At 41.9% G+C, this 22,301-nt stretch overlaps 1 protein-coding gene and 4 non-coding genes across 5 annotated transcripts; all 5 read right to left on the bottom strand.

The window, feature by feature from the left end:
- Positions 1-8,164: 8,164 nt before the first annotated feature.
- LOC121485983 lies at positions 8,165-8,267 on the bottom strand. The gene has a single exon (XR_005986472.1). It is a non-coding gene; the product is annotated as a U6 spliceosomal RNA (small nuclear RNA).
- A 4,756-nt stretch (positions 8,268-13,023) lies between these two features.
- RPS12 (ribosomal protein S12) lies at positions 13,024-15,732 on the bottom strand. Its single transcript, XM_041746164.1, has 6 exons — positions 15,627-15,732; positions 15,466-15,516; positions 15,214-15,330; positions 14,065-14,167; positions 13,534-13,635; positions 13,024-13,116 (listed from the first exon to the last, which is right to left on the bottom strand). Exons 2-6 carry the CDS (start codon positions 15,477-15,479, stop codon positions 13,054-13,056), a joined length of 399 nt encoding a protein of 132 aa, XP_041602098.1. The 5' UTR covers positions 15,480-15,516; positions 15,627-15,732; the 3' UTR covers positions 13,024-13,053.
- LOC121486013 lies at positions 13,249-13,378 on the bottom strand. The gene has a single exon (XR_005986496.1). It is a non-coding gene; the product is annotated as a small nucleolar RNA SNORA33 (small nucleolar RNA).
- LOC121486025 lies at positions 13,718-13,794 on the bottom strand. The gene has a single exon (XR_005986507.1). It is a non-coding gene; the product is annotated as a small nucleolar RNA SNORD100 (small nucleolar RNA).
- LOC121486002 lies at positions 14,919-14,990 on the bottom strand. The gene has a single exon (XR_005986487.1). It is a non-coding gene; the product is annotated as a small nucleolar RNA SNORD101 (small nucleolar RNA).
- Positions 15,733-22,301: the final 6,569 nt, after the last annotated feature.

Genomic DNA, 22,301 nt, shown 5'->3' with positions numbered 1-22,301 from the left:
TCTCTGGTCAGCCCATAAAAGCTATATATATGTACTTGTTAACCTTGGATTTTAATGGAAAGAGAGCGTATTAATAAAATGTTCTGCTTAGTACACACAGATCAAAATTTGCCATTGTGGAAGGGTTGCTTTCTAAAAACAAAACACAAAACAAACAAAACTAAATAACCACACCAACAAAAACCAAGCATTGCCTAAAGCAGACCCTATGGAGACATGAGGAGATTAAAGCTCACAGGTTAATGAAAATGAGCAATAGAAATCCATATTTAAAAGGTAGCATTTTTGAAAATATCTCCTAAATAAGACTCTTAAGTAAACAAAATTTTATGTATGTATGTATGTATTTATGGAGAGGGAGCCAGAGAGAGCATGAGCAGGGGGAGGGGCAGAAGGAGAGGGAGAGAGAATCCCAGGCAGGCTCTCTGCTCAGCATGGACCTGGCACAGGCTTGATCTCATGACCCTGAGATGATGACCAGAGCCAAAATCAAAAGTCAGGTGGTCAACCAAGTGAGCCACCCAGGCACCCCTAAGTATAGAATTTTAAAATGAAGGTTAAAGCTGGAATTCAACTCTCCAATTTCCAATGATCCTTTGAATCTTTTCTTTCCTAACCAGAGTAAAAAGACCTACCCATAGGTAGCACAAAACCTTTTCTAGAGGCCTTTGTTTTTTCTTCTTTGTTCATAAAGCCAATAAATTTTGATTCTCCAGGTACTCTTCCAGTAGCTGGTTAAAAGAAATTCCTGAAGAGAGAAATTCCAAGTTCAATTATATATAGAATGTATGTAAATATATTTACAAATATGTATCATTTTAAGTATGTCAGTAAGATATATCCAGGTTGCACATTACATGTTTGTATTCCTTGAAGTTGCCTCCTCCAAGAAAGGTACCAAACTGAATACTGAAAAGAAGCTGAGGTCTTGAGACCTGGAGACACATGGGTTTACCAATCTAATGGCTTTTCTCCTGCATTAACCTTGTAGCAAAACAGAGTAACAGTTCCAGTTCTGTGCATTTATGTCTTTTTATGGACCTGAGATCCAGGTTCCTTGTCCATCATTATTAAACTCTGTTTAGAAACTTGAGAAGAAATAAGGAAGATACATGTTTAGTGTTCTTAGAAAATTACTTCTCCATAAAAAAAACAAAACAAAAACAGAAATTAGAAATCTCACAGCTGTAGAGCCAAGTTCTTCGCTAGGCTTGTACAGCTTTCTAAATGCCATAAAAAGCTCAACATCTGACCCATTTCATTTTTACAAAGGAAGGGACTATTACACTGGAAAATATGCGTAAAAATCTGCAGCATTCAGGGGCATTAAACAGTTTTATTTCACATTTGTTTCCTATGTATCTTGCTTGATAGACACACTGTAGCACCTGCTGCTAGAACTCTGCTCTCCATCTTCCAACCTCCTCTTTTCAGAAGGGATTAGCCGCCTCTTCTCGAACGTCTGAAGTCATGCTGCCATCTCCTGTTCACTGCGTAGAATGTAATGAAATCACCCTCCAAAGGAACGCAAAGGCCTGCAAAGGACAAACCCAACCAACTAGAGAATGCTAGCTCTTTCATACATTTCTTCAGCCAGTAGATTAAGACCACTCTCATTCAAAGTGGCAATGCTATAGTAATCTTGTTTTAAATTTGGTATGTTTTAGATATAAGTTACTATAGAGAAGTTTGGGAGTTTTTATCTACACATTAAATCAGTAGTTCTGAGTTTTCTAAATATTGCTTCCATATGACCTAAATTTTGATGTGCTTTTTTTTAAATAGTAATTCCTGTTACTATTTTTTTTAAGAGTTTATTTATTTATTCATGAGAGACACACACACACAGAGAGAGAGAGAGGCAGAGACACAGGCAGAGGGAAAAGTAGGCTCCATGCAGGGAGCCTGATGCGGGACTCGATCCCAGGACTCCAGGATCACATACTTGGCCAAAGGCAGGCGCTAAACTGCTGAGCCACCCAGGGATCCCTTGATCTGTTTTTTCAATGCAAACACGAATAAAGCATTTTAAAACATTAAAAATAACAATCACGTATGTTGAATTTTAATATTAACTAACGTGTTCTCAGGAAATTGATTTCTCTTCAATGATTCCAAATTCAGAAACCCTCATAGAGATGACAGTAGGTAGAAGACAAGTCAACATTGACAAAAATTAGTTTTATTTTGGAGTTTTACCAAACTACAGAAACAAGTAGGTACATAAACTTTGCAGATTTTCTTTTCATCGCTAACCTTTAGAATCTGAAAACATACCTGGAGGGTTTCATATCTTCAAAAATTAGTTTTTCTTTCCCTCTTGTTATTGCCATGTAAACCATTAACACCTGATGTATTAGTGTACTTGTCTCCCCAGATTTGTTTGGGTGGGAACTGCATTCTGGTCTAGGATAAGAATCTAAGTCTCTGGACCATAACTTAAAGAGATCATTAAGAGGTAGGCTCTTCTCTACAAATATTAGCAACATTCTGCCAACAGTATATTAGAAGAATGGACACCTAATCCAGGACCATTTTTAAAAAGAAAAGTCCAGTTCTCCTTACCAATTATAGATGGCAATCCTCCTCCTTTAAAGTTATTTATAACTGCTTCTGAAAATTAAAGCTTATTTCTTTATTTAATGACAAGGCAAAGACACTAGCTGTAACCTTTTGTAAAAATACATTCTCATTATTCACATTGAGATGGGTTTTATTCAAATCACTTTTTTCTGAACCAATAGCTCCCCTTCCCTTCTATCTTTTTTTAAAAGACACATCATTGAACTTATTGGTTCACCTATGTTCTGAGGGCCCCACAAAGGTCTCTGTTGTAGATCTCTGGTTCCAGAGACATTGCTCCTCTATATCATGTTGTTGGCCTGGATAATATGGAACAAGTGCAGATCAGGAAAACAGTGCATGGACAAACTCAACGTGCTGAGCATTGCAAAAGGATGACTTGTGAAAGATTATGCACGTACATTTCAGTTTTGTATAAACACTCTTCCACATCTATACATTCCTCTTGTAGGAGCCGACTAAATTGCCATCATTAACTGTTTTTTCAGGCTCTAAGAAGTGTTTATGGATTTATAGGATGTTTGTGGTTCTCATCACTGATAGTTTTCACTTACACATTAATTGACAAACAATCCTATGTATATTAAATACAAAATATTTTAATCTTCAACAAACTGACAAATCTGATAATCTCTCAGTTTTTTATTTATTTATTTATTTATTTATGATAGTCACAGAGAGAGAGAGAGAGAGGCAGAGACACAGGCAGAGGGAGAAGCAGGCTCCATGCACCGGGAGCCCGATGTGGGATTCGATCCCGGGTCTCCAGGATCGCGCCCTGGGCCAAAGGCAGGCGCCAAACCGCTGTGCCACCCAAGGATCCCAATCTCTCAGTTTATACACATATCCAAAGGCTTCTTGGGGCATGTCCTAGGATTTGCGACTCTATCTTTTCCGTTGGAAAATGAGGGAATCAAACAAGACCATTTCTCAGGTCCTTCTATCTTAAAAGTTCAGATTCTAACTGCAAGTAGAGTCTGCAGTGGGAAAAAATCTCGTCACTTCAGGCCTGAACTCCAGACCCAATTCTTTCCGGGCAAGAGAACATCTTCTCCAGAAATATAAGGAGAAAGTAGCAAGGTCACATTTTGTTCAGCACACATAGTCACTTCAAAAAAGTAACACAACCAGTAAATGGTAACAGAGGCAAGGTAGCTATTGATAGTCAGAAAATAATGTACCACAATTGCCATTATGATTACTTTAGATGATAGTATTAAAAAGATCACTTGTGGGATCCCTGGGTGGCGCAGCGGTTTGGCGCCTGCCTTTGGCCCAGGGCACGATCCTGGAGACCCGGGATCGAATCCCACGTCGGGCTCCCGGTGCATGGAGCCTGCTTCTCCCTCTGCCTGTGTCTCTGCCTCTCTCTCTCTCTCTCTCTCTGTGACTATCATAAATAAATAAAAATTAAAAAAAAAAATTAAAAAAAAAAAAGATCACTTGTGTCATTGTGTAGACTACTAAACTTCCCTAAATTTTATATCATTTAGCAATAAGCTAACTCTAGGAAGTGATCGTGATAGGTATAATAGAAATATACTCTTTTTTGCACTAAATTAGTCTTTTTTTTTTTTTTAAATTAGTCTTAAATAGAGCCCAGAATGATGTTAGAGTCCCTTGCTGGTAGACCCCCTTCAAAGGACTCATATCAGACACGAAGCAATTTGGGAATTGCCTACAATGACAAAATGATAGAATAAAAGGTCTGTTAACTCCTTGCACAGTTGTTTAACTCATATTATCAAGGTAACAGGCAATAATCAAAGAATCAGAATTACAGGGCTAAAAGGAACAGTTTATATATCCACACACTCAACCCTACACAGATGTTTTGCTTCTGTTCCATGTTTGTTTTTTTTTAATTTGAGAGAGAGAGAGAGAAAGAGAGCCCAAGGGAGGGGGGGTTGGGGCAGAGAGAGAGAGGGAGAAGCAGGTTCCCCACTGAGCATGGAGCCTGGGTGTAGAGCTCAATCCCAGGACCCTGAGATCATGACCTGAGTCAAAGGCAGATGCTTAATGGCCTGAGCCACCCAGGTGCTCCCGTTTTTGTTACATGTTATTTGTATGTTGGGAGGATTTTGCTTGGTTATTTATGTTTCAATTTAGATAAAGCAATATAAATGTTATTAAATGTGCTTTTTCCTTAAATAAGAAGAGTTGGCATCTTTCATCCAAACTGACTGTCAACCTCCAAATTTCAATGCATTGCAAGGAAGATACAATTAACCTATATAGGTAGGATATATTTTTTTTTATTTTGCTGCTCAGAGAAAACATTTTTAGCACACAAGCACAAGTCTGAGGACTGGCAATGATTATGAGCACTTTCATTTCAATAAAACATAATTACAGTTGAGACTGTGAACACCAGGGAAAACAACTACTGGAGTTCAAGCCAATGCAATAAAAGTGGAAGTGGTCAGCTGATATTCTACTCCCTTATATGTATTTTTAACTCATGATTTATAACGTTATTACTGACCTTCCAAAAATCAAAGGCAAATGTTGATATTCTCTTTTTTTTAACTGAAGAAAATAATTTGTGGAGTAAATTAATAAATGCTTCCTACTAATTTATAATAACATAAACATACTCTTCTCTCCCTCTCCAGCCCTCCTTCTTTGTCTTCTTCTCTCCCCAACCCATGCCCACCTCCTCCTTCTCTTTCTTTCCACCTACCTCCTCATTCACACTGTCTGGGAGGAACAGTTTCCTCTGCCTTTCAAGATCCTTTCAGTTGGACTAGTAATCAAATTGACCAAAGACAGATTAACAAGAGAAAATAAAATTTCATTTCATATGTACAGGGAATCCACACAGACACAGAAATTCCAAAGACCAGCAAAATTGGGTCTATATGTCATTCTGAATTAAGGAGAAGGGGGTAGCGGTCTGGGACTTCAAAGGGAAGGAATGCAATTCACAGAAAGATGGAAAAGAGTAAATGTTTGGTAAACGAATGTTTGCTGGGCCACTGGGGAAGGGAAGACACTGGGGATGAGCTTGATCAGACAGGCCTTGCTGAACTCCTCCCTGTCTGCCATAGCCAGTTCACATTATAGTGTAGTTATTTGTGGTGATGGCTCCCTCTCTGGAGCAGGTCCTCCATCTCAATCCTTCATGGGGGCATCTGGCTGGCTCAGTGGGTTGCCGGTTGCCCACTAGACCCTTGGTTTTGGCTCAGGTCATGATCTCAGGATCATGATGGGCTCCCTATAGGGCTCACGCTCAGTGTGGAGTCTGCTTCAGATTCTGTCTCCTTCTTCATCCTGCTCTGCCCCTCCCTGCTCATGCTCTTTCTCCCTCTCTCTAAAATGAATAAAATCTTTTTTAAAAAATAATTTTTTTTCAGATGGCTGTGGGGGAAGTAAAGAGCTTCTCCTGAATCTACTAAGGTTTGGTGGTCTTTAACTCAAGTAATCTTCATGCTGAAATCTCCCATCTTGGGGCAGTCTGCCCTTGGCCCCCTACACCTCCCTCTTTCATTTCCTATCTCTATTTTTTTTCCCCATTCCGCCCCCTCCTTCCTCTTCTTCTCTATCCCCCAAACCCCAGAAATACAGCTTGCTTTCAAAATGTCACCTTCATTTGCCACAAATGAACAGAACACTTATTTCAAATTGTCATGATGCTGGAAAGTCCTGAGACGCATTTTTCAGGCAGATTTCTGTTTCATTAAAGGAACTGTTACCCATTGTTCTCAAGCTTTGAGAAAAGCACTAAGTGGTTTTACTAAAACAGAGAAGCCTCTTTGAAGACCAATTCATTTCTTACCTGTTTGATTTTTACTGCTGCCCAAATATCACGTTGCCATTGAATGTCAGCCACACCTACCTCGGTCCTGCATTCTATTACCCAGCACTGCAGATGGCAGCCAGGCTCCCTGCAGTGCTTTGAATGAGCCCGCCTCTTATGACAACAGTAGGCCACAGTCAAGGTCATAACAAGGATGATCTTTATGCCTTGACCACAGTAACTTAAAATCTGAAAGATTTAATATACATTGATTCCTCTCTGTATAGGGCTCTGAATTCTGCTTCTGCACTTCAGCATGGCTCATGTTATACATGTCATCATTTTCATGTTTTAAAGTTTCTAGATTCTTCATATGTCAGAAATTTAGAATATAAAATTGTGAACTGGTATCACAATGCAGTTGGTGGTGTAGTGTTGGCGGTATAGTGATCATAGCTGCCTTCCAAAATGCAACTTGTGGGCAGGGTTAGAAAAGATTCTAATTTCTTCTTAAAAATTATACATGTAATCCCTCCTGAAATAATGGCATAACTGCATCACTTTATAATCCATGTGTGGGCAAGTACCTCCCAGCAATGCGCAACATGCACCCACTTAGCAAAACACCTGCTGATCTCTGGAACTCACCAAGCATATCTGAACATCAAATCCAAAAGTGAAAACAGTGCTTTTAATTTGTAGCCTTTTGTATGTTAATATTTTATTTTTGTTATGAATCTCATATTTATTTATGTGCATTTTGTTACTTTTAATCTGGTAGCAGCACTGAAATATCACAGGCCTTTCACTCAGTATTTCTCTAATAAGCCAACCAGGTACAAACAGGATTTTTATATCCATTTGTAAATTTTAGTTGGGGGCAGTTGCGTTGAGAGAAGGAAAAATAAAAAGGCAAATACTACATTTGTGTAAGGTTTAATTCACATCACTTGTACAATACTGTGCTGTTGGCATGTGTCTTAATAAACAGGCTTCAAAAAGAAATTATTGCAATGTAAAAATAGTTTCACTGAATTCAAGTACTTTTTACTGTTCCCAGGTCTCAAAGTGGCTTTTTAAATGATTTTTTCAGACTCTTAGAGCTCTGTACCCCATATTGTGATAGAATACACTTCTCTGCCCTGCTCCCAAGAGTGGAGCTGGAGTGAAGGGAGGCTGAGACAGCTTGGCACCGTTCTAGTCTAAAAGAGGCCCACCCTGAGAGATTCACTGTTGTTGCCAGAATAAAAGGAACATGAGAAATTGAAGTAGCAAAAGAGGCTGTGGAGTTTAAGCCCGTAAAGAAAACCCACAAATTAACTAACCTACTATACAGATAGGCAGGTCAAATCTGTTTATCCAAGAGAAAATATCCAAGTGCCTACCACATCAGTACTGTTCAAGGCCAGAGACACAGCACAGAACAAAGTCAATGCTTCCATGGAGCTACCATGTGAACTGTAATCTCCAAAATACATCTATTGCCGTGATACTCTCCAAATTCTGCCCATATTCCACAATCGGCCTACTCTGCAACCTTCTGGCCTTCAGGTGACTCTAGACAAATCTCAGTGTAGTGGAAGAGGAGTTTAACAGAAGCATACAACTATGGACTCAAAACTTTCCTCCAGGAATGTGTTGCAGAGTTTCAATTTCTTAGTTGCATATAAAAATAACCGCAGTCACCTCTACTGACAGCTTCCGGGGACATAAGGAAAACAACCTCCCTGGCCAGGGATCGCAGATTCTGCAATAGCAAGGCAAAAAGTGAATGCAGCCTAACTAGTAAACTAAAGCCCAACAATATTAGAGCGGGAGCAGCTTTCCCTACGGGGAGCCTGCTATAGTTACTGCTGCTTCACGAATTTGCATGTCATCCTTGTGCAGGGGCCACGCTAGTTTTGTCTCTGTTCGATGTTAGGGTAAGTGCTGTGGAAAGGAACACTGTCCTTAGTGCTTGTCTGACTGGTTTGCAGACAGGTCCCTCACCAGGCACCAGCTTCTTACTGCCCTCTGCTGGCTAAGTCTAAGTTCAGCCTTTTAAAGCTTGTGTTTTACCCAATTTTACTGGACAAGTAAATAAATGCACTTGTTCACAAAGCATTATTCTTTTTAACTTGTATATTAGTGGTACTTAATACTAACCCCAAGAGAGCCCTATACCATTATCTCATTTCCTTAAATAGGTTTTATTACAAAAGCAATACATGTTGAAGGAAAAAAAGCAAAAGGTAAACCAAAATATCCACCTTTTCAGAAACCACTAAAACCTTGTTGTATATCCTTATATTTGTTATTGTTTTTACAAAATGTGGTCCTATTGTACATTTTGAATATTCTTTTAAAATACATTAACAAATGTCCTTCATATTGTCTATGTTTTAGGTACCATGATATCCCATTAATTATACATTTTACTTAATCATTATTATTATTAGACAATAAATGAGTGCTCTTACCTACGGGCATTCTGAACTGATGCTGTACAATTTTTTTCCTTTATCATCAAAAATTGAGAAGTTGGGGCACCTGGGTGGCTCAGTCAGTTGAGCTCTGCCTTTGGCTCAGGTCCTGAGATCCTGGGATAGAGCCCCGCATCAAGCTCCCTGCTCAGCAAGGGGTCTGCTGCTCCCTCCCCACCTACTCATGCTGCCCAATAAATAAAATCTTAATAAAAAAAAAAAAACTGAGAAATTAACATACAACCTCTTGGGTTGTCAGGACTACAGGATGATCACTAGTGTCTCTACCTCTACATATTTCACATCCAGTTTAGTTCATAAAGAGACTTGAAAGAGATCGGTTTCCTACCTGTAATAGTACTTCTCTCTCCCCTCTTTGGCACTTTCTCTTTCCAAAGCCTATTTGCTGTGGAAATCAGCAAATTCGGAATGCAGTGATGATAGTCAAAGACCAAAAGCAAAGGCATACTGAAGGGATGCTTCATGCAAACCAGGAGAAAGCTGAGAAAATTGTCCCTTTTGTATAGATAAGGAATCCTCAAGATCACCTTCCTCATTTCTAAGTCTTTCCAAGCAAAAGCCAAATTGTAATGCAACTTCCATCAGCAGACTGTGGTTAGGTAATACAGGTTTCAGATAGAAAGCTAGCTGAGGGGCACCTGGGTGGCTCAGTGGTCGAGCATCTTGCCTCCAGCTCAGGGCATGGTCCCAGGGTTCTGGGATGGAGTCCTGCACCGGGCTCCCCATGGGAAGCCTGCTTCTCCTCTAAGACTCTGCCTCTCTATGTCTCTCATAAGTAAATAAAATCTTAAAAAAAAAAAAAAAAAGCTGGCTGAAACACCTTTCTTGTGATAAAGCAGTTTGAATTTAGGTGTGCTTGTGCTATTTGAAACATAATCCAGGTTTTAAAAGGACTCACAATTTTTTTTCCCTTCGGGAGCAAGCACCAGTCCAAATCCTTGTGAACATTCTGAGGCAAGACTATGTAACCCAAGTCCCAAATACAACCCTTTGAAAGATTAATCTTCAATTTTGACCTCCATGATCCCTCTGCCCCCCAGCACCTGGCCAGCCACCAGAAATGAGTCATACTTTAACCAATAGATTCTCTACAGGAAGGTGAGCCTAGTGGCTTCTCTCCTTAACCATCAGTGGAGCCATGATGCCTCCACTGCTCTTTCTGGAATTTACTGCCTACAAGTTCTGTTCTGGCTTGTAGAGTGAGCTGAGGACCCTGACTGGGAAGACAATGCCTCACCCCTCTAGGCCTGCCCCATCACCAACCCAGGCCTGCCCCATCACCAACCTGGAGTCATGAAAGCTGTCCCCTTATTTCCCCTCCTTAGCTAAATATCCTTATCTTCCTCCTCTAGGTCTCAAGAGTACAGCAAAAAGTATTAAATGCTTAAACATATCCCTTGAACAGAACCTAATTCTATACGTATACTCACCTAAAAAGAAAAATTCAAGCTCCATCTTAAGGACTAGATTAGTCTTCAAACTGATACTCCCACACTGTTCTAGGACTTGTAACACTTCTGCCTGCATAATGGCTTCACTGCTTCCACAATCTAGTTAAATATTACTAACAAATTCCTGTTTTTTAACACACTGACTTAATACAGCCCTGTTAATTCCTTTGCGGATGTCCTGGTTCTTTTTTAAAAGCACTTAAAAGTGGCTTACCAAAAATACATGTAATAGAATTTTTAATTAAACCAAGACCAAGCAAAAATAAAAACAGAGGTAAGGACAAAGAAAATGGGAGGTCTTTGATTTGGAGGTTTCTTATTATAGCCAAAGTGAACAGGAATGTCCAGGTCTCACTGACTGACCATAGGAGCCAGTTAACAGTATAAAGTGCTTGGCTTAGGTCCATGAGAGGTCAAGATTCTGAGACCAACTGGTTTCACAGAATTATTTTTCCCAGTAAAAAACGAAGACAGCTGCTTCTGCCTTGGTACTTCAGCATGGAGGAGCTCCGCTGTGAATCCCATGAAAGCTGTAGACAGGTCACAACCATTAGGGATGAAGTTACACTTAAACTGGGTTTTGAAGTAGACTGCCAGGTAGGGAAAACTATACTTCAAGCATAAAGCTCAAACTCCTGCTCTCCGAGCTGTGTGGATGTTACCTGAAGTGAGCAGTGATTCACAGCATCAGTTAGCGGAAAGGCTACTGCAGCAAAGAGCTTGAAGACCATACAAGGTAGAAGCAGGAGCAGAGGACCCCAGATGCCAATGCCTTGAAAATTGGAAGAAAATAGAGAACGCTTGGTAGAGAGCCTGATATGCTAGTTAACTTCTCTAACGAAAACATTTTAGGGTGATTACGTTCACTTTAACATACAAAACTTGTTCAAGTGGGTGTTCACAAGGCGCTCCCTAGAATGTATCATTTGTCTACCATTGTTCAAAAATAACTGATTTAGAAATAAAAGGAAATCAACCTACAGGAATGTACCAGGAAGGCTGCATAGAAATGGGCCAGAGCCCAACTCTGGTTCTAACACAGTGCAAAGGGAGAAACAAAAGACTGAAGAGGAAGTGTGGATGCACTCATTTATGGATGGCAAAGTTATAGGAGAAAATCCCAGCAAGAGGGAAGAGGAAAACGCTGTGATGCAACTGGATTTGACCATATGAGGTCTTTTTGGTCACACTGACCTTTAGTAGAAGACAGAAGCCAAGAGCAAACGAGAGCATGGATGTATCATCCAGAGTAGCAGGATTTTGAGTAACAGCCACAGTAGGGTAGTACCTGTTTTGAGAAAGCTGTATCAAGGACAAGAGTATTCCTTGAAGAGATTGGGTTTTCTCCCAGAGGACAATGGAGATGCAAAGATCAAAAAACAATGTTGGGATGCCTGGGTGGCTCAGTGGCTGAGGGTCTGCCTTTGGCTCAGGGTGTGATCCTGGACCCAAGGATCCCACATCAGACTTCCTACATAAAGCCTGCTTCTCCTCTGCCTAGGTCTCATGAATAACTAAAATCTTAAAAAAAAAAAAAAAAAAAAAAAAAAAAAAAGCTGCACTGCTTATCTTAGCGGGACAACAGAATACTGAGCAGTTTTAGTTTTCTCCATACTACCCTCAAAAGGGAGTCTAGTAAAAAAAATGAAGAGCGCTATACTTGGCCATTCCCCCTAGCATGAACTTCAGAACCCCCCAAACCATTAAGCCTCAAAGTTGGTAAAGGTTCTTGCTATTCCATCAACATCTTCCAACAGTGCCAGATAACAGAATAAAAAATGGTTTGCTTCACAGATGTTGACATAAGCCAGAACTCAGAGCAACAGAAAGCTCTTTGCTTAGAAATTCGATAGCTCAGGTTGACACTTAATGGTAGATGAACCCCTGGGTACATTATTCACGGCTTTAACTCTATACAGCTTTTGAGGCCATTCATTCCACCACAGTAAATCTACCAGGCAGAGAACAGCAGTTTTCAGGGATGGTAGAGGCTATTTCTCCAAAGGCAGGCTTTAGAAAAGGGCTTATTCAACAAGTGAGCATTCAAAACCAGATCTGGCTCCAGTTCACACATGTGCCCCCTTAACTAAACAGCAATACTGGGAAACTAGGGTAGAGATTCAAAGTGCCCCAGGCAGCAATTTGGCAGGGTTTAAGATTACAACACTATTAATCCTACGTGGCTAATTCATGCTCACAGTAACTTGGTCCAGGCCTGAAATACATGGGTAATCACCTTTCCCTGGGATTGAGACTTGAGCGTATCAAAGCACATCCTGCCTCTGTGCTTAATTAGCGTTTATCTAACACCAAGGGTTAACAAACCCCATGGACAGACCTTTTCTAATAGGCATGTCCAGTTATTAATCACTTCTGGCCATCCTCTACTATGTCCCATACCCTAAATCCAATCCTGCCCATAACTGCAGTTTGACTTCAACTTTTTCAACCTGCCGCCAAATTGTAGGACTGCCAAGGTTAACCACACTGACCAGCCTCGGCCCATTTCCTCTAGGTCCTAGGCTGCCTAGCCTTAGTCTTGATCAATGACATCTAGGAAACCTTGGCAGTCACAATCACTGCAAGGCTATCTGTAAGTCATTGTTTTTAGTTACCCACACTTGAGTGGTTGGAGTAGGCTTTCCTTTAGAAATCAGGAGAGGTAGCAGGTTTCCAGTTAGTTACTTTGCTAATTCTACAAGGATTATCTTTTGTTTGTTGCTAACAGAGACCTTATTTTACTGCCCCCAAATAAACAAAAAGCAGGTGAGGAACAAAAACCAAGTTTTTTATTTGTTCATTTCTTGCATTTGAAGTATTCCTCGATAACATCTTTCGCCTGAGATTCTTTGCCATAGTCCTAAAAAAATAAACAAAAACCATTTTTTAAACATTTAGAAACTCTACCAAGTTGTTAGCACTAGTTATGGTGAAGCTTTACAAAGTTAAAGTTAGCTTGTGTCTTAGGAAAATGTTTCCCAACACTAAAATTTCTTATAGCCATTTTCAGGGACCTTAAGGACTTCAGTGTCTTTAAGGCTCGTAACATGGCATTACTATCGCCAGCAATTTTTAAATTTCTGCAGAAACATATTCAGGTAAGCAGATTCATTGGCTGGCTTAATTGCAGCTTATTTTCCTTTTCTGAGAGGTAGAAAAGGGATTTTAAATATTGAAAATCACAAATTTCTTTGACTTTCCTGACTTTTAACAATTAAAACCCTACACACGCAGCTTCCCAGCACAACATTCATCCCAGAGAAAAATACAGACTTACCTTAACCACCACACAACTGCAACCAACCACTTTACGGGGTTTTCCCTCTCTGTCAATTTTACAGAGGCCTACCCATTCCCCTAGTTTCTTATTGTCATCAACCTATTGAGTGGAATTAAAAGAAAAAAATCACTGGATTAGTTGCCAGAAATGAATACTGACAATAAATCAGACCCAAAAGGTAGCTGTAATCAGATAGGGTGACATGGCAGTTTCCTCACTGCAGTTCAGTAGAGGGAGCCAGTTGTCATCATGTACAGCACCAATACCACCTAGAATATGCTCTCACTCTGTACCAACACCCAAAATTAGCAATTCCACAGGAATATAACATTTCCGTAACTAGCTTCAGCACAGTCCAACATACCAAGTTTATGTGATGTTCCACACCAGTTAAGCAGGGACTCTCTTTACAAAATTTACTGATAGGATAAAGTAGCATTAATCCAGACAACTCTAAGTGGCTCAATTTTCATTACACTAAGGTATCTCTTAACAATTCAGATAAATCAAATTAAATGGGTAACTTACCTTAATTAGGTTGATTTGGTGTTCAGCACAAAGGGCCTCCACCAACTTGACATACATAGGCTCATCACAGTTGGATGCAAGCACACAAAGATGGGCTTGGCGCCTGAAATGCAAAATCCAATAGGAGAAATCTTAATCTCAGGTCTGAATCTACTCTCTTGGCACTTCATAAGGGAGGTATGTATCTTTGCAACGACTACAGTGGCCAAACAAGCAACACCCACTGGAAGATACAACTCCTTCAGTTTGCAGAACCTGTTAAAGAGCACATATCCATCTACAGGATCAAGCTTTCAGTAACTCCCCAATACTAGGTTTATGTACCATCAGTTCACAAACTTTTGTCATCCTTTCTTGCAAGCCAAGAAAAGATACACGTTTAAAAGCTGTTGTATGAAACTAACCACGCTTAAGAGTTGTTACCGGTTACTGGCCCAGGAACACAATACCGCGCGGCACCACTGTACAAATACTGCAGGGGAGTCACACCAGGACTTGAAGGGCTTCCAACTGCTCTTTTCAGTGGATTCAAGTGGCCAGTCTACACCAAAGTGAGCTGAACAGACTTAAAATTACTTAAGAACTTCTTAAAGTGCGCTAAAATTCAGCTCAGATCGTTAATACACGCAGTTGTTTTGGCCAACGTAACTAGCCCCAAAACTAAGCAGATATATCTACAGCGTCTCTCACGTGTTCACCTCTATAGCTACTACCTTCTGAATTCTCCCAACAATCCAGCTACTTCCACAATAGCTTGAAATTCCCCACTTTAACCTCATACTTCAATTTTTGCAAACTGCCAAATGAGGATTCCTAGCTGTCCTTTAAAGCGAAATTAGTCCCGCAACCTACAGGTTTGTCAGACTGCTCAGGTCTCACTCATCAAGAGTGAAGGGGTATCCGACGATTCAAGTCATCATCCAAACGCTGTAGTCTTTGGCTAAAACGTCAAACGCTTACTCCCACTCAAAACAGGAACCCACCGCTTTGTGGGCTGTACGTATCCGAGTTCTGATACCTTTTCCTAGGTTTCCTGTAGGACGATGTCACTCAGAACTCTTGTGCTAACACCATGAACTTCGCGCTTTCTTCCCTCGGCTGCAGTTTTGCTCCGGTTCCAACCCACAGTATTGAGACTGACACACGTACTTGTCTAAGGCTTTGGCAGCTTCGCGGATTCCACGTGCTAGGCCGTCGTGGATGAGGGCGGTCTTCAGCACCTCTTGCAGAGCGGTATTGACGTCCATTACACCTCCAGCAGCGATGCTGAAACGCACCAAACCAAGTCAAAACCGCCAGCGAATTGTGCTCCGTCCCCCGCGAGGTGGCCTTGGGGGCTGCAGCCCCCCTGAGCCCGCACCACGACCCCGACGCCCCGACCCCCCGACGCCCCGGCCTCACCCTTCCTCGGCCATGGCGGTGGGTTACGAGTGTAGCCGGATCTTGACTGCACTGTAACGGAGACGCACACAAACACCAGGTGACTAAGTAAGTCAGCCGAAACCCGACCCTGACCAAGAGCAGCAGGAGCAGGGCTCCTACCCCCACCTCGCTCGACTCACCAGCAGCTTCCGCCTCCGCGCGGCTCGGCGGCGCAGAGAAAGAGGCCGCAGGCGCGCGCAGGCCGGTATTTAAGGGCTGCCCAGGCCCCGAGGCGCATGTGCGCTGCCTTTCTTGCCGGGGCTGGCTCCGGAGGTGCCAGGCCCGAGGATTTCTGCTTCCGGGTGGAGGCGGCTCTGAGGCCGGAGCACTCCGGACAGGCACCGACGCGGGCAGCCTCGCCTCGGCCTCCCGGCCGGGGGCGTGGCCTGCGGAGGCCCCGAGAGGCCCCGAGAGCTCGTCCTACGGCGCGCGAGGAGGCCCAGCGCGCTCCTGCGCCGCCTGCCCGGCCCCGCCGCCGGTGCCTGGGCCGCTGTGCGCCGTGGTTTTCCGTGGACCCTGCGAGCTGGGCCTTCCCGCGCGGCGCGCCCGCCCTTCTCGTCCCCGTCCCTCTAAATGTCGTTCTGCAGGTGACCCTGGTTTGTCGTCCTCTTTCTTTTTTTGACGGTGCATCGTCCCCTAAGTCCGTGATCCCGCGCAAACAGGATTCGGCGGGTGCCTCCGACACGCCCGCGGGGCGCCCGCCGCAGGACGGATGCGGTGGCGAGGACCGAGCCTCGGGGAAGCGCGGGCGGGGGAGGGGCCGGAGCCCCGAGCCCGGGACCGCGCTCTGCCGGGGGCAGGCCGCATTCTGGATTTCGCGCTTATCAGCCGTTCCCCTGCCTCCATTTCAAAACGCAAACACACGAAATGCGGCTGCGTGTCCTCGGTCTCTTCCTCGCCCGCCGCTCGCGAGCAGCCCCCGCGCCAGTCCGCGCGCAGCCGTGTGCTCGGGCCCGGACGGCCACAGGGGACGCGGGGGCAGCGCAGGGGACTGGGCTTGGACACGGCTGTGCAGGTCGCTTGTGTCTGATGCTCGCGGACCTCTCATAGGGAAGTGTCGGGCTTCTGGTTCCTGTCGGTAGCTCATCCTCGGAGGCTGCTCGCTGAGCTGTTGATTCAGTCACCTTTCAGACGTTTGCTTTGAAACTGCAGGATGTGGCTGTGCAGGATGTGGAGGGCGCCTCGGCGTCCGCCGAAAGATGATGGAGAGAGAAGCTGTGGGCTATGCACGGGCGATACTCCTCAGCCGTAGAAACGACGGACACCCTCCATGTGCTTCCACGTGGAGGGACCTGCAGGGCGTTCTGCTGAGTGAGGGAAGTTAATCGGAGAAGGACAAACATCGTATACTTTATTTATATGGGGAATGTAAGAAATGGTGAAAGGGATTATAAGGGAAAGGAGGGGAAATGAGCAGGAAATATCAGTAAGGGAGAGAGACTCCTGACTCTGGGAAACGAACTAGGGGTGGTGGAGGGGGAGGAGGGCGGGGGGTGGGGTGAGTGGGTGACGGGCACTGAGGGGGGCGCTTGACGGGATGAGCACTGGGTGGTGTTCTGTATGTTGGCAGATTGAACACCAATAAAAAATAAATTTATTTTTTAAAAGCTGCAGAGTTTACAAGAATGAGATTTATTTCTGCTACTCTCACAGTTGTGGGAGGGTTAAGATTTGAATATCCAAAGGCCACAGGGAAGGTACAAAATGGCATGGGGCTTACAGGATAGGGGTGATGTGGAAAGATGAAGATGGATTTGAGGCTGCGGCAGCATTTGAAATGGGAAAACAACAAATGAGCGGGTTCTAAGGAAGGACGAGAGAGAAGGAGAGGGCTTTCTAATACCCTCCTGGGCTTTTTTGGAAGTTATCATACTACACTCGCATTTTCAAGAAAGAATTTGGTGGTTTCAGCAATTTCTAATTATCTAAAGTTAATAAAAGTTAATGTGCTAAGCATTAGATTTCATCTAAGATTTCCTCCCCTCTCCTTCCCCCAAAACAAATCTTAGATAGAAGGCAGAGAATATGGTGAATACTCAAGAAACATAAGGGGGGGAAATAATCATTTCTAAGCAATGTATCTATATAGAGGAAAACAATTAAGTGCATCTTATGTTGTTCTTACCTGTCTTCTAGCAGCTGGTAATCTTTTATGTAGACTCAGATATCATGGGCCTATACCTTAATATTTCGCCTTCTAAGTATCTTTTCTATCATTTGTAAATTTCTTTCCTTAGAACCAGACCCACATATTTTTCTGAAGTTCTAGCATATAGCTGTTTCTAATCCTAGGAATAAATGTAATGGACCCTGAGGTGACTCAAGGGTTCTTTGATATAAATTCTCCTTGTTCGGTTGTTTCAGGTTACCTCCTCTCCATTTTAGATATCGCCAAAAGTGGAAGACAATACTACATAGAGACTAAAGGCCAGAGTCACTCTTATACCAGCACATTATAATACTCCTAGAAAGTACACAAATGTGCATCTGAAATACCCATGAAAGGTAAATTCTAAAGTTTGTTTTAGGAACAATAAATAATAATTTTTATTTTAAAATTATTATATTTTCTCCCTTGATTGTCCTTGAGACCCTATATGTAGTGGTGGCATTAGCCCCCTTGAACAAAGTAAGGATATAAGCTTAGAGAGTTGCTCAAGGTCACACAGCTAATAAATGCAAAAACTGGTGTTTGAGTGCAGTGGACTTTAAATCTCATGGTTCCAACCCCTCTCCATTTGAAGGATTGCCCAAATGTGGATGATCACAGAGTTCAACAACTCTTCACATCTGAAGTTGGGAACAATGCAACTGGATCTACTTCACTGTGCTAAAAAGTTGCATACATGGAGAAAGGGAGTAGTATTGCAGTGTGAGGCAGAAAAAGAACGTAGAAACTTGTGTTCCTGTCCTAAGTGTAGATGTTTTATTAGTTTGCTACAACTGCCATAACAAAGTATCAAAACCTGGGTGACTTAAACAACAGAAGTTATGGTCTTACAGTTGTGAAGGCAAGTGGCCTGCAATCATGGTGTCTGCAGAGTTAGTTCCTTCTAAGGCTGTGAGGGGGAATCTATTTATTCCCTTCTCCTAGGTTCTGGAGGTTTGCCAGAAATCATGGTGTTCCTTGGCTGTGGCAGCATACTTCTGTCTTCATGTGATGTTCTCTCCCTCCGTAGCTGTGTCTAAATGTTTCTTTTCTTATAAGGATATTAATTATCTTTTTATAAAAGATTTTATTTATTTATTCATGAGAGACACAGAGAGAGAGAGAGGCAGAGACATAAGCTGAGGGAGAAGCAGGCTCATGCAAGGAGCCTGATGTGGGACTTGATCCCGGATTCCAGGATCAAGCCCTGGGCCAAAGGCAGATGCTCAAACCTGAGCCACCCAGGCATCCCGATACCATTTATCTTTTTTTTTTTTTAAAGATTTTATTTATTTATTTGAGAGAGTGAGTAAGAGAGAGCACAAGAGGTGTGTGGGGTGACCATAGGAGGAGAGAAATGAAGACTCCCCACTGAGCAGGGAGCCCATGGACTCGGAGATCATGATCTGAGCCAAAATCCAATGCTTAACTGACCCCAAGGATACCAGTTAAGCTTGAATTAAGGGCTCACCCTACTCTGGTATGACCTCATCTTAGCTAATTACATCTAGAACAACCCTATTTCCAAATAGGGTCTTGATATAAGGTGCTAGGGGTTAGGACTTAAACATATGTGTTTCAGGTGAACACAGTTCAGCCTAGAACAGATGTCAGAAGAGATGCAGGACACATTAAATGACAGAAAAGATCTTTGCATTGAATAGCAAGAAGACCAGAGCTGGGAAGAGAAGCTGGGCTAGGCCTCATTAAAGATTTTTTATCTTCCAGTGGTGGGGAGCAGCTGAGCAAAGTTCAAATTTTAGCTCACTTTGTGGCCTTGGGCAAATTACTACTCTGAGCCAGCAAAATCTTGATAATAGTATAATATTTTGTGAGGATTAAATGTGATGGTTGTTTAAAGTGTTTACCACCGTGCCTGTAAATATAGTTATTTATCTTATAGAGAACTTCATATGAAAACATATAGAAAGGTTCTTAAATGTTACTTTCTCTTGCCCTAAACTGCCCAGCACTTTAAAGGAGCAACTGAGTAGATGGCATACCTAAAAGAAAGCCATGTTGAGAACTACAGATAACTACAGAACTAGAGCTAGATAAATAAGCATCTCTTGGGAATTAGTGGCAGGTTTCGGGCATCCCAGAAAACCACATTTAAAAGAAAAACACATTTAATTTGAAAATGTTTAAAATGTCCCTACCTTTTGGGATAGAAGATAGGCCTAATGGATGAAAATGGTAGCTAAGAAATAGGATAAAACTCAGGAAATATTCCTGCTGCAGCTCAGGAACATATAGGTCTAGTCTTGCCTTATGTAGTATGTGGCTTTAAATATACTGTAGAAAATTAGCTGTAGCTGAAGAAAGGTTTGGGCCAGAGAAGATAGAATTCTATTATTTCAAGGGAAGAATCAAAGGAGAAATAAAAGTTGGTAAGAGGGAAGAAAATGGAAATGAATATAAGAAACTAGATGAATAAGAATGGAATAAATTAATAAAGGCAGCGGGTCATAGCTTGTAAAGTTCATATGTAAGGAAGGACTTTAATTGGAAAACCTAGCTTATTAAGGGGGAAATGGTTATAGGAGAGAATGGAGCTAGATGATTGAAAAGCCAAATAAGAAGCCTATGTTGTTAACAGCTTACATATTTTGAGGATTTTGTGCGATGCTCATCTACCTTTTCATAAGTCTTACTAAGAATGTTTTCTAAGTCCTTGTTTTAATTGCTACCAGATGCTGCCCAGAGCCTTTTGGGTGCTGTGGCTGCTTGCTACGGGGCTGATTCAGAATTTGTGGGAACTAAACCATACTGAGGAAGATAATTAGAGATAATACTTAAAATTTATTGATAAACTAATTATAAATCAGCAACATAGCTAATTTATAAATGAAAAAGAGTAGTGGCTAATAGAACAAATCCTAAATTCATGTTAAATGCATTCACTTGGGATATAAGGAGGACCTGAATTTATAGGACTCCAGACTCCAATGTTACTTTCTCTAGACTAGTTCTGCTGCTGTGTAACATTTCTTTTGAAAAATGGATCCTGATGCTCTAAAATGTGTTTGATAACCGCAGTTTTTATTAGAGAACCACTGGAATAAAGCCAGGACCACTCCCGTCCTTAGAACTAGAACTGCAATAAAGAGAGAAAAAACTCAAAAAAAAAAAAAAAAAAAAAGAGAGAGAAAAAACTCCTAGTCACCTAACCAGTTCTAACCCCAGCAATGAAGTTAAAGGGCAGACTGTTGATTCAAGAATTCTTTATGCTGATTTTCCTCTATCATTTTTCATTGTGTAGCTTTGGTCAAAACACTTCTAGTCTCTGATCCTCAAGTGCCTCATCTGCAAAATATAGTGGGGAATTGAATGAGATGTTCTTAAAGACTCTTTTTATTTGGACATTCTATGCTATCATTTTGCAACAAAAGTTTTAATAATAGTAAATGCTGAACACTTTGGCAGTCCGCTGTATCCATTTTCTGGTATCATATGACTTCAGCACATGACACTGAGTTATAGCTGATGCCAACTTCCCTCTTGTGTATCCAAGTTATAGATGATCTCCTTATTTGTAAATGACAGTTGTTGCTTTTTGTTGTTGTTGTTGTCGTTAAAGATTATATTTATTCGTGATACACAGAGAGAGAGAGAGGCAGAGACACAGGCAGAGGGAGAAGCAGGCTCTGTGAGGAGCCAGATGTGGGATTTGATCCAGGCATTCAGGGATCACGCCCTGAGCGGATCAGGCAGATGTGCAACTACTGAGCCACCCAGGCATCCCCAGTAGTTGCTTTCTTATATTAGGACAAGAAAGCATACTCATTGTAGAAAATCTGGGTAATACTGTATCATTTACAGTTCTTTGCATACAACTGAATGACCAACATTTTAAAAAAATGCATCTACTGATAAAGTATTGAACGGCTCAGAGAATTAGAGGGTTTACTGAACAATCAGGTTTGAGGAATGGTAGAAACAGGATAGTTTTAGGGATCTTGGTTATAGCAGCTCGTGAAAAGTTTTATAAGGCAGTGCTTCTCAAACTCACTGACTATCTGGAGATTTCTCACTCAACCCAGCATAGGTTATTAGTTAAATAAAATACAACTACTAGGAACTTCTGTAAGACTAACTACCTTGCAGATAACAAAAGTAAGCCTAAAAAATTTTTTTCAGACAACTACCTAAAGATACTGAACAGTAACCAAAAGTAGACAGAACTTGAGGGGGTGGCAGACAATGAGGATGATGATCAACACTTGAAAAAAAATGGCAGTGGCTAACCTCCCATTTTTGTGGCTTCTAGTATAAGGACAGACCGTAGTCAGTGCCACATGGGGTAACTAATTGTCAAAATTTTGTTTTACTTCTTGGAAAACTAGAGGGCAGAGTTTAGAGCAACCACAGCTACTGGAAATGGAGGGGAGGGGAAAAATCCCGGAAAAGAGAGACTCCAAAAAAGAAGACCACCATTCCACATATTAACTCTGCCTAAATCTCTGGCTGGCTTTTGACCCACACTTTCATGGGGCAGAATCTTAGCAACGTTGCCAAGGCTAAACAAATGCACATAAATTTCAGCTACTTCCTATGGGTGAAACAGATACAAAGTTTAACTCTTGACATTTAAAAAAAAATCAGTGTCCTTTGAAAGAAACCAACAGAATCCAAAGTCCCTGCAATGTATTACTCATGATGCCCT

The sequence above is a fragment of the Vulpes lagopus genome, chromosome 2 (genome assembly GCF_018345385.1).
Source record: "Vulpes lagopus strain Blue_001 chromosome 2, ASM1834538v1, whole genome shotgun sequence".
Classification (NCBI taxonomy): Eukaryota; Metazoa; Chordata; class Mammalia; order Carnivora; family Canidae; genus Vulpes; species Vulpes lagopus.
This window is presented reverse-complemented; position numbering and strand designations above follow the sequence as displayed.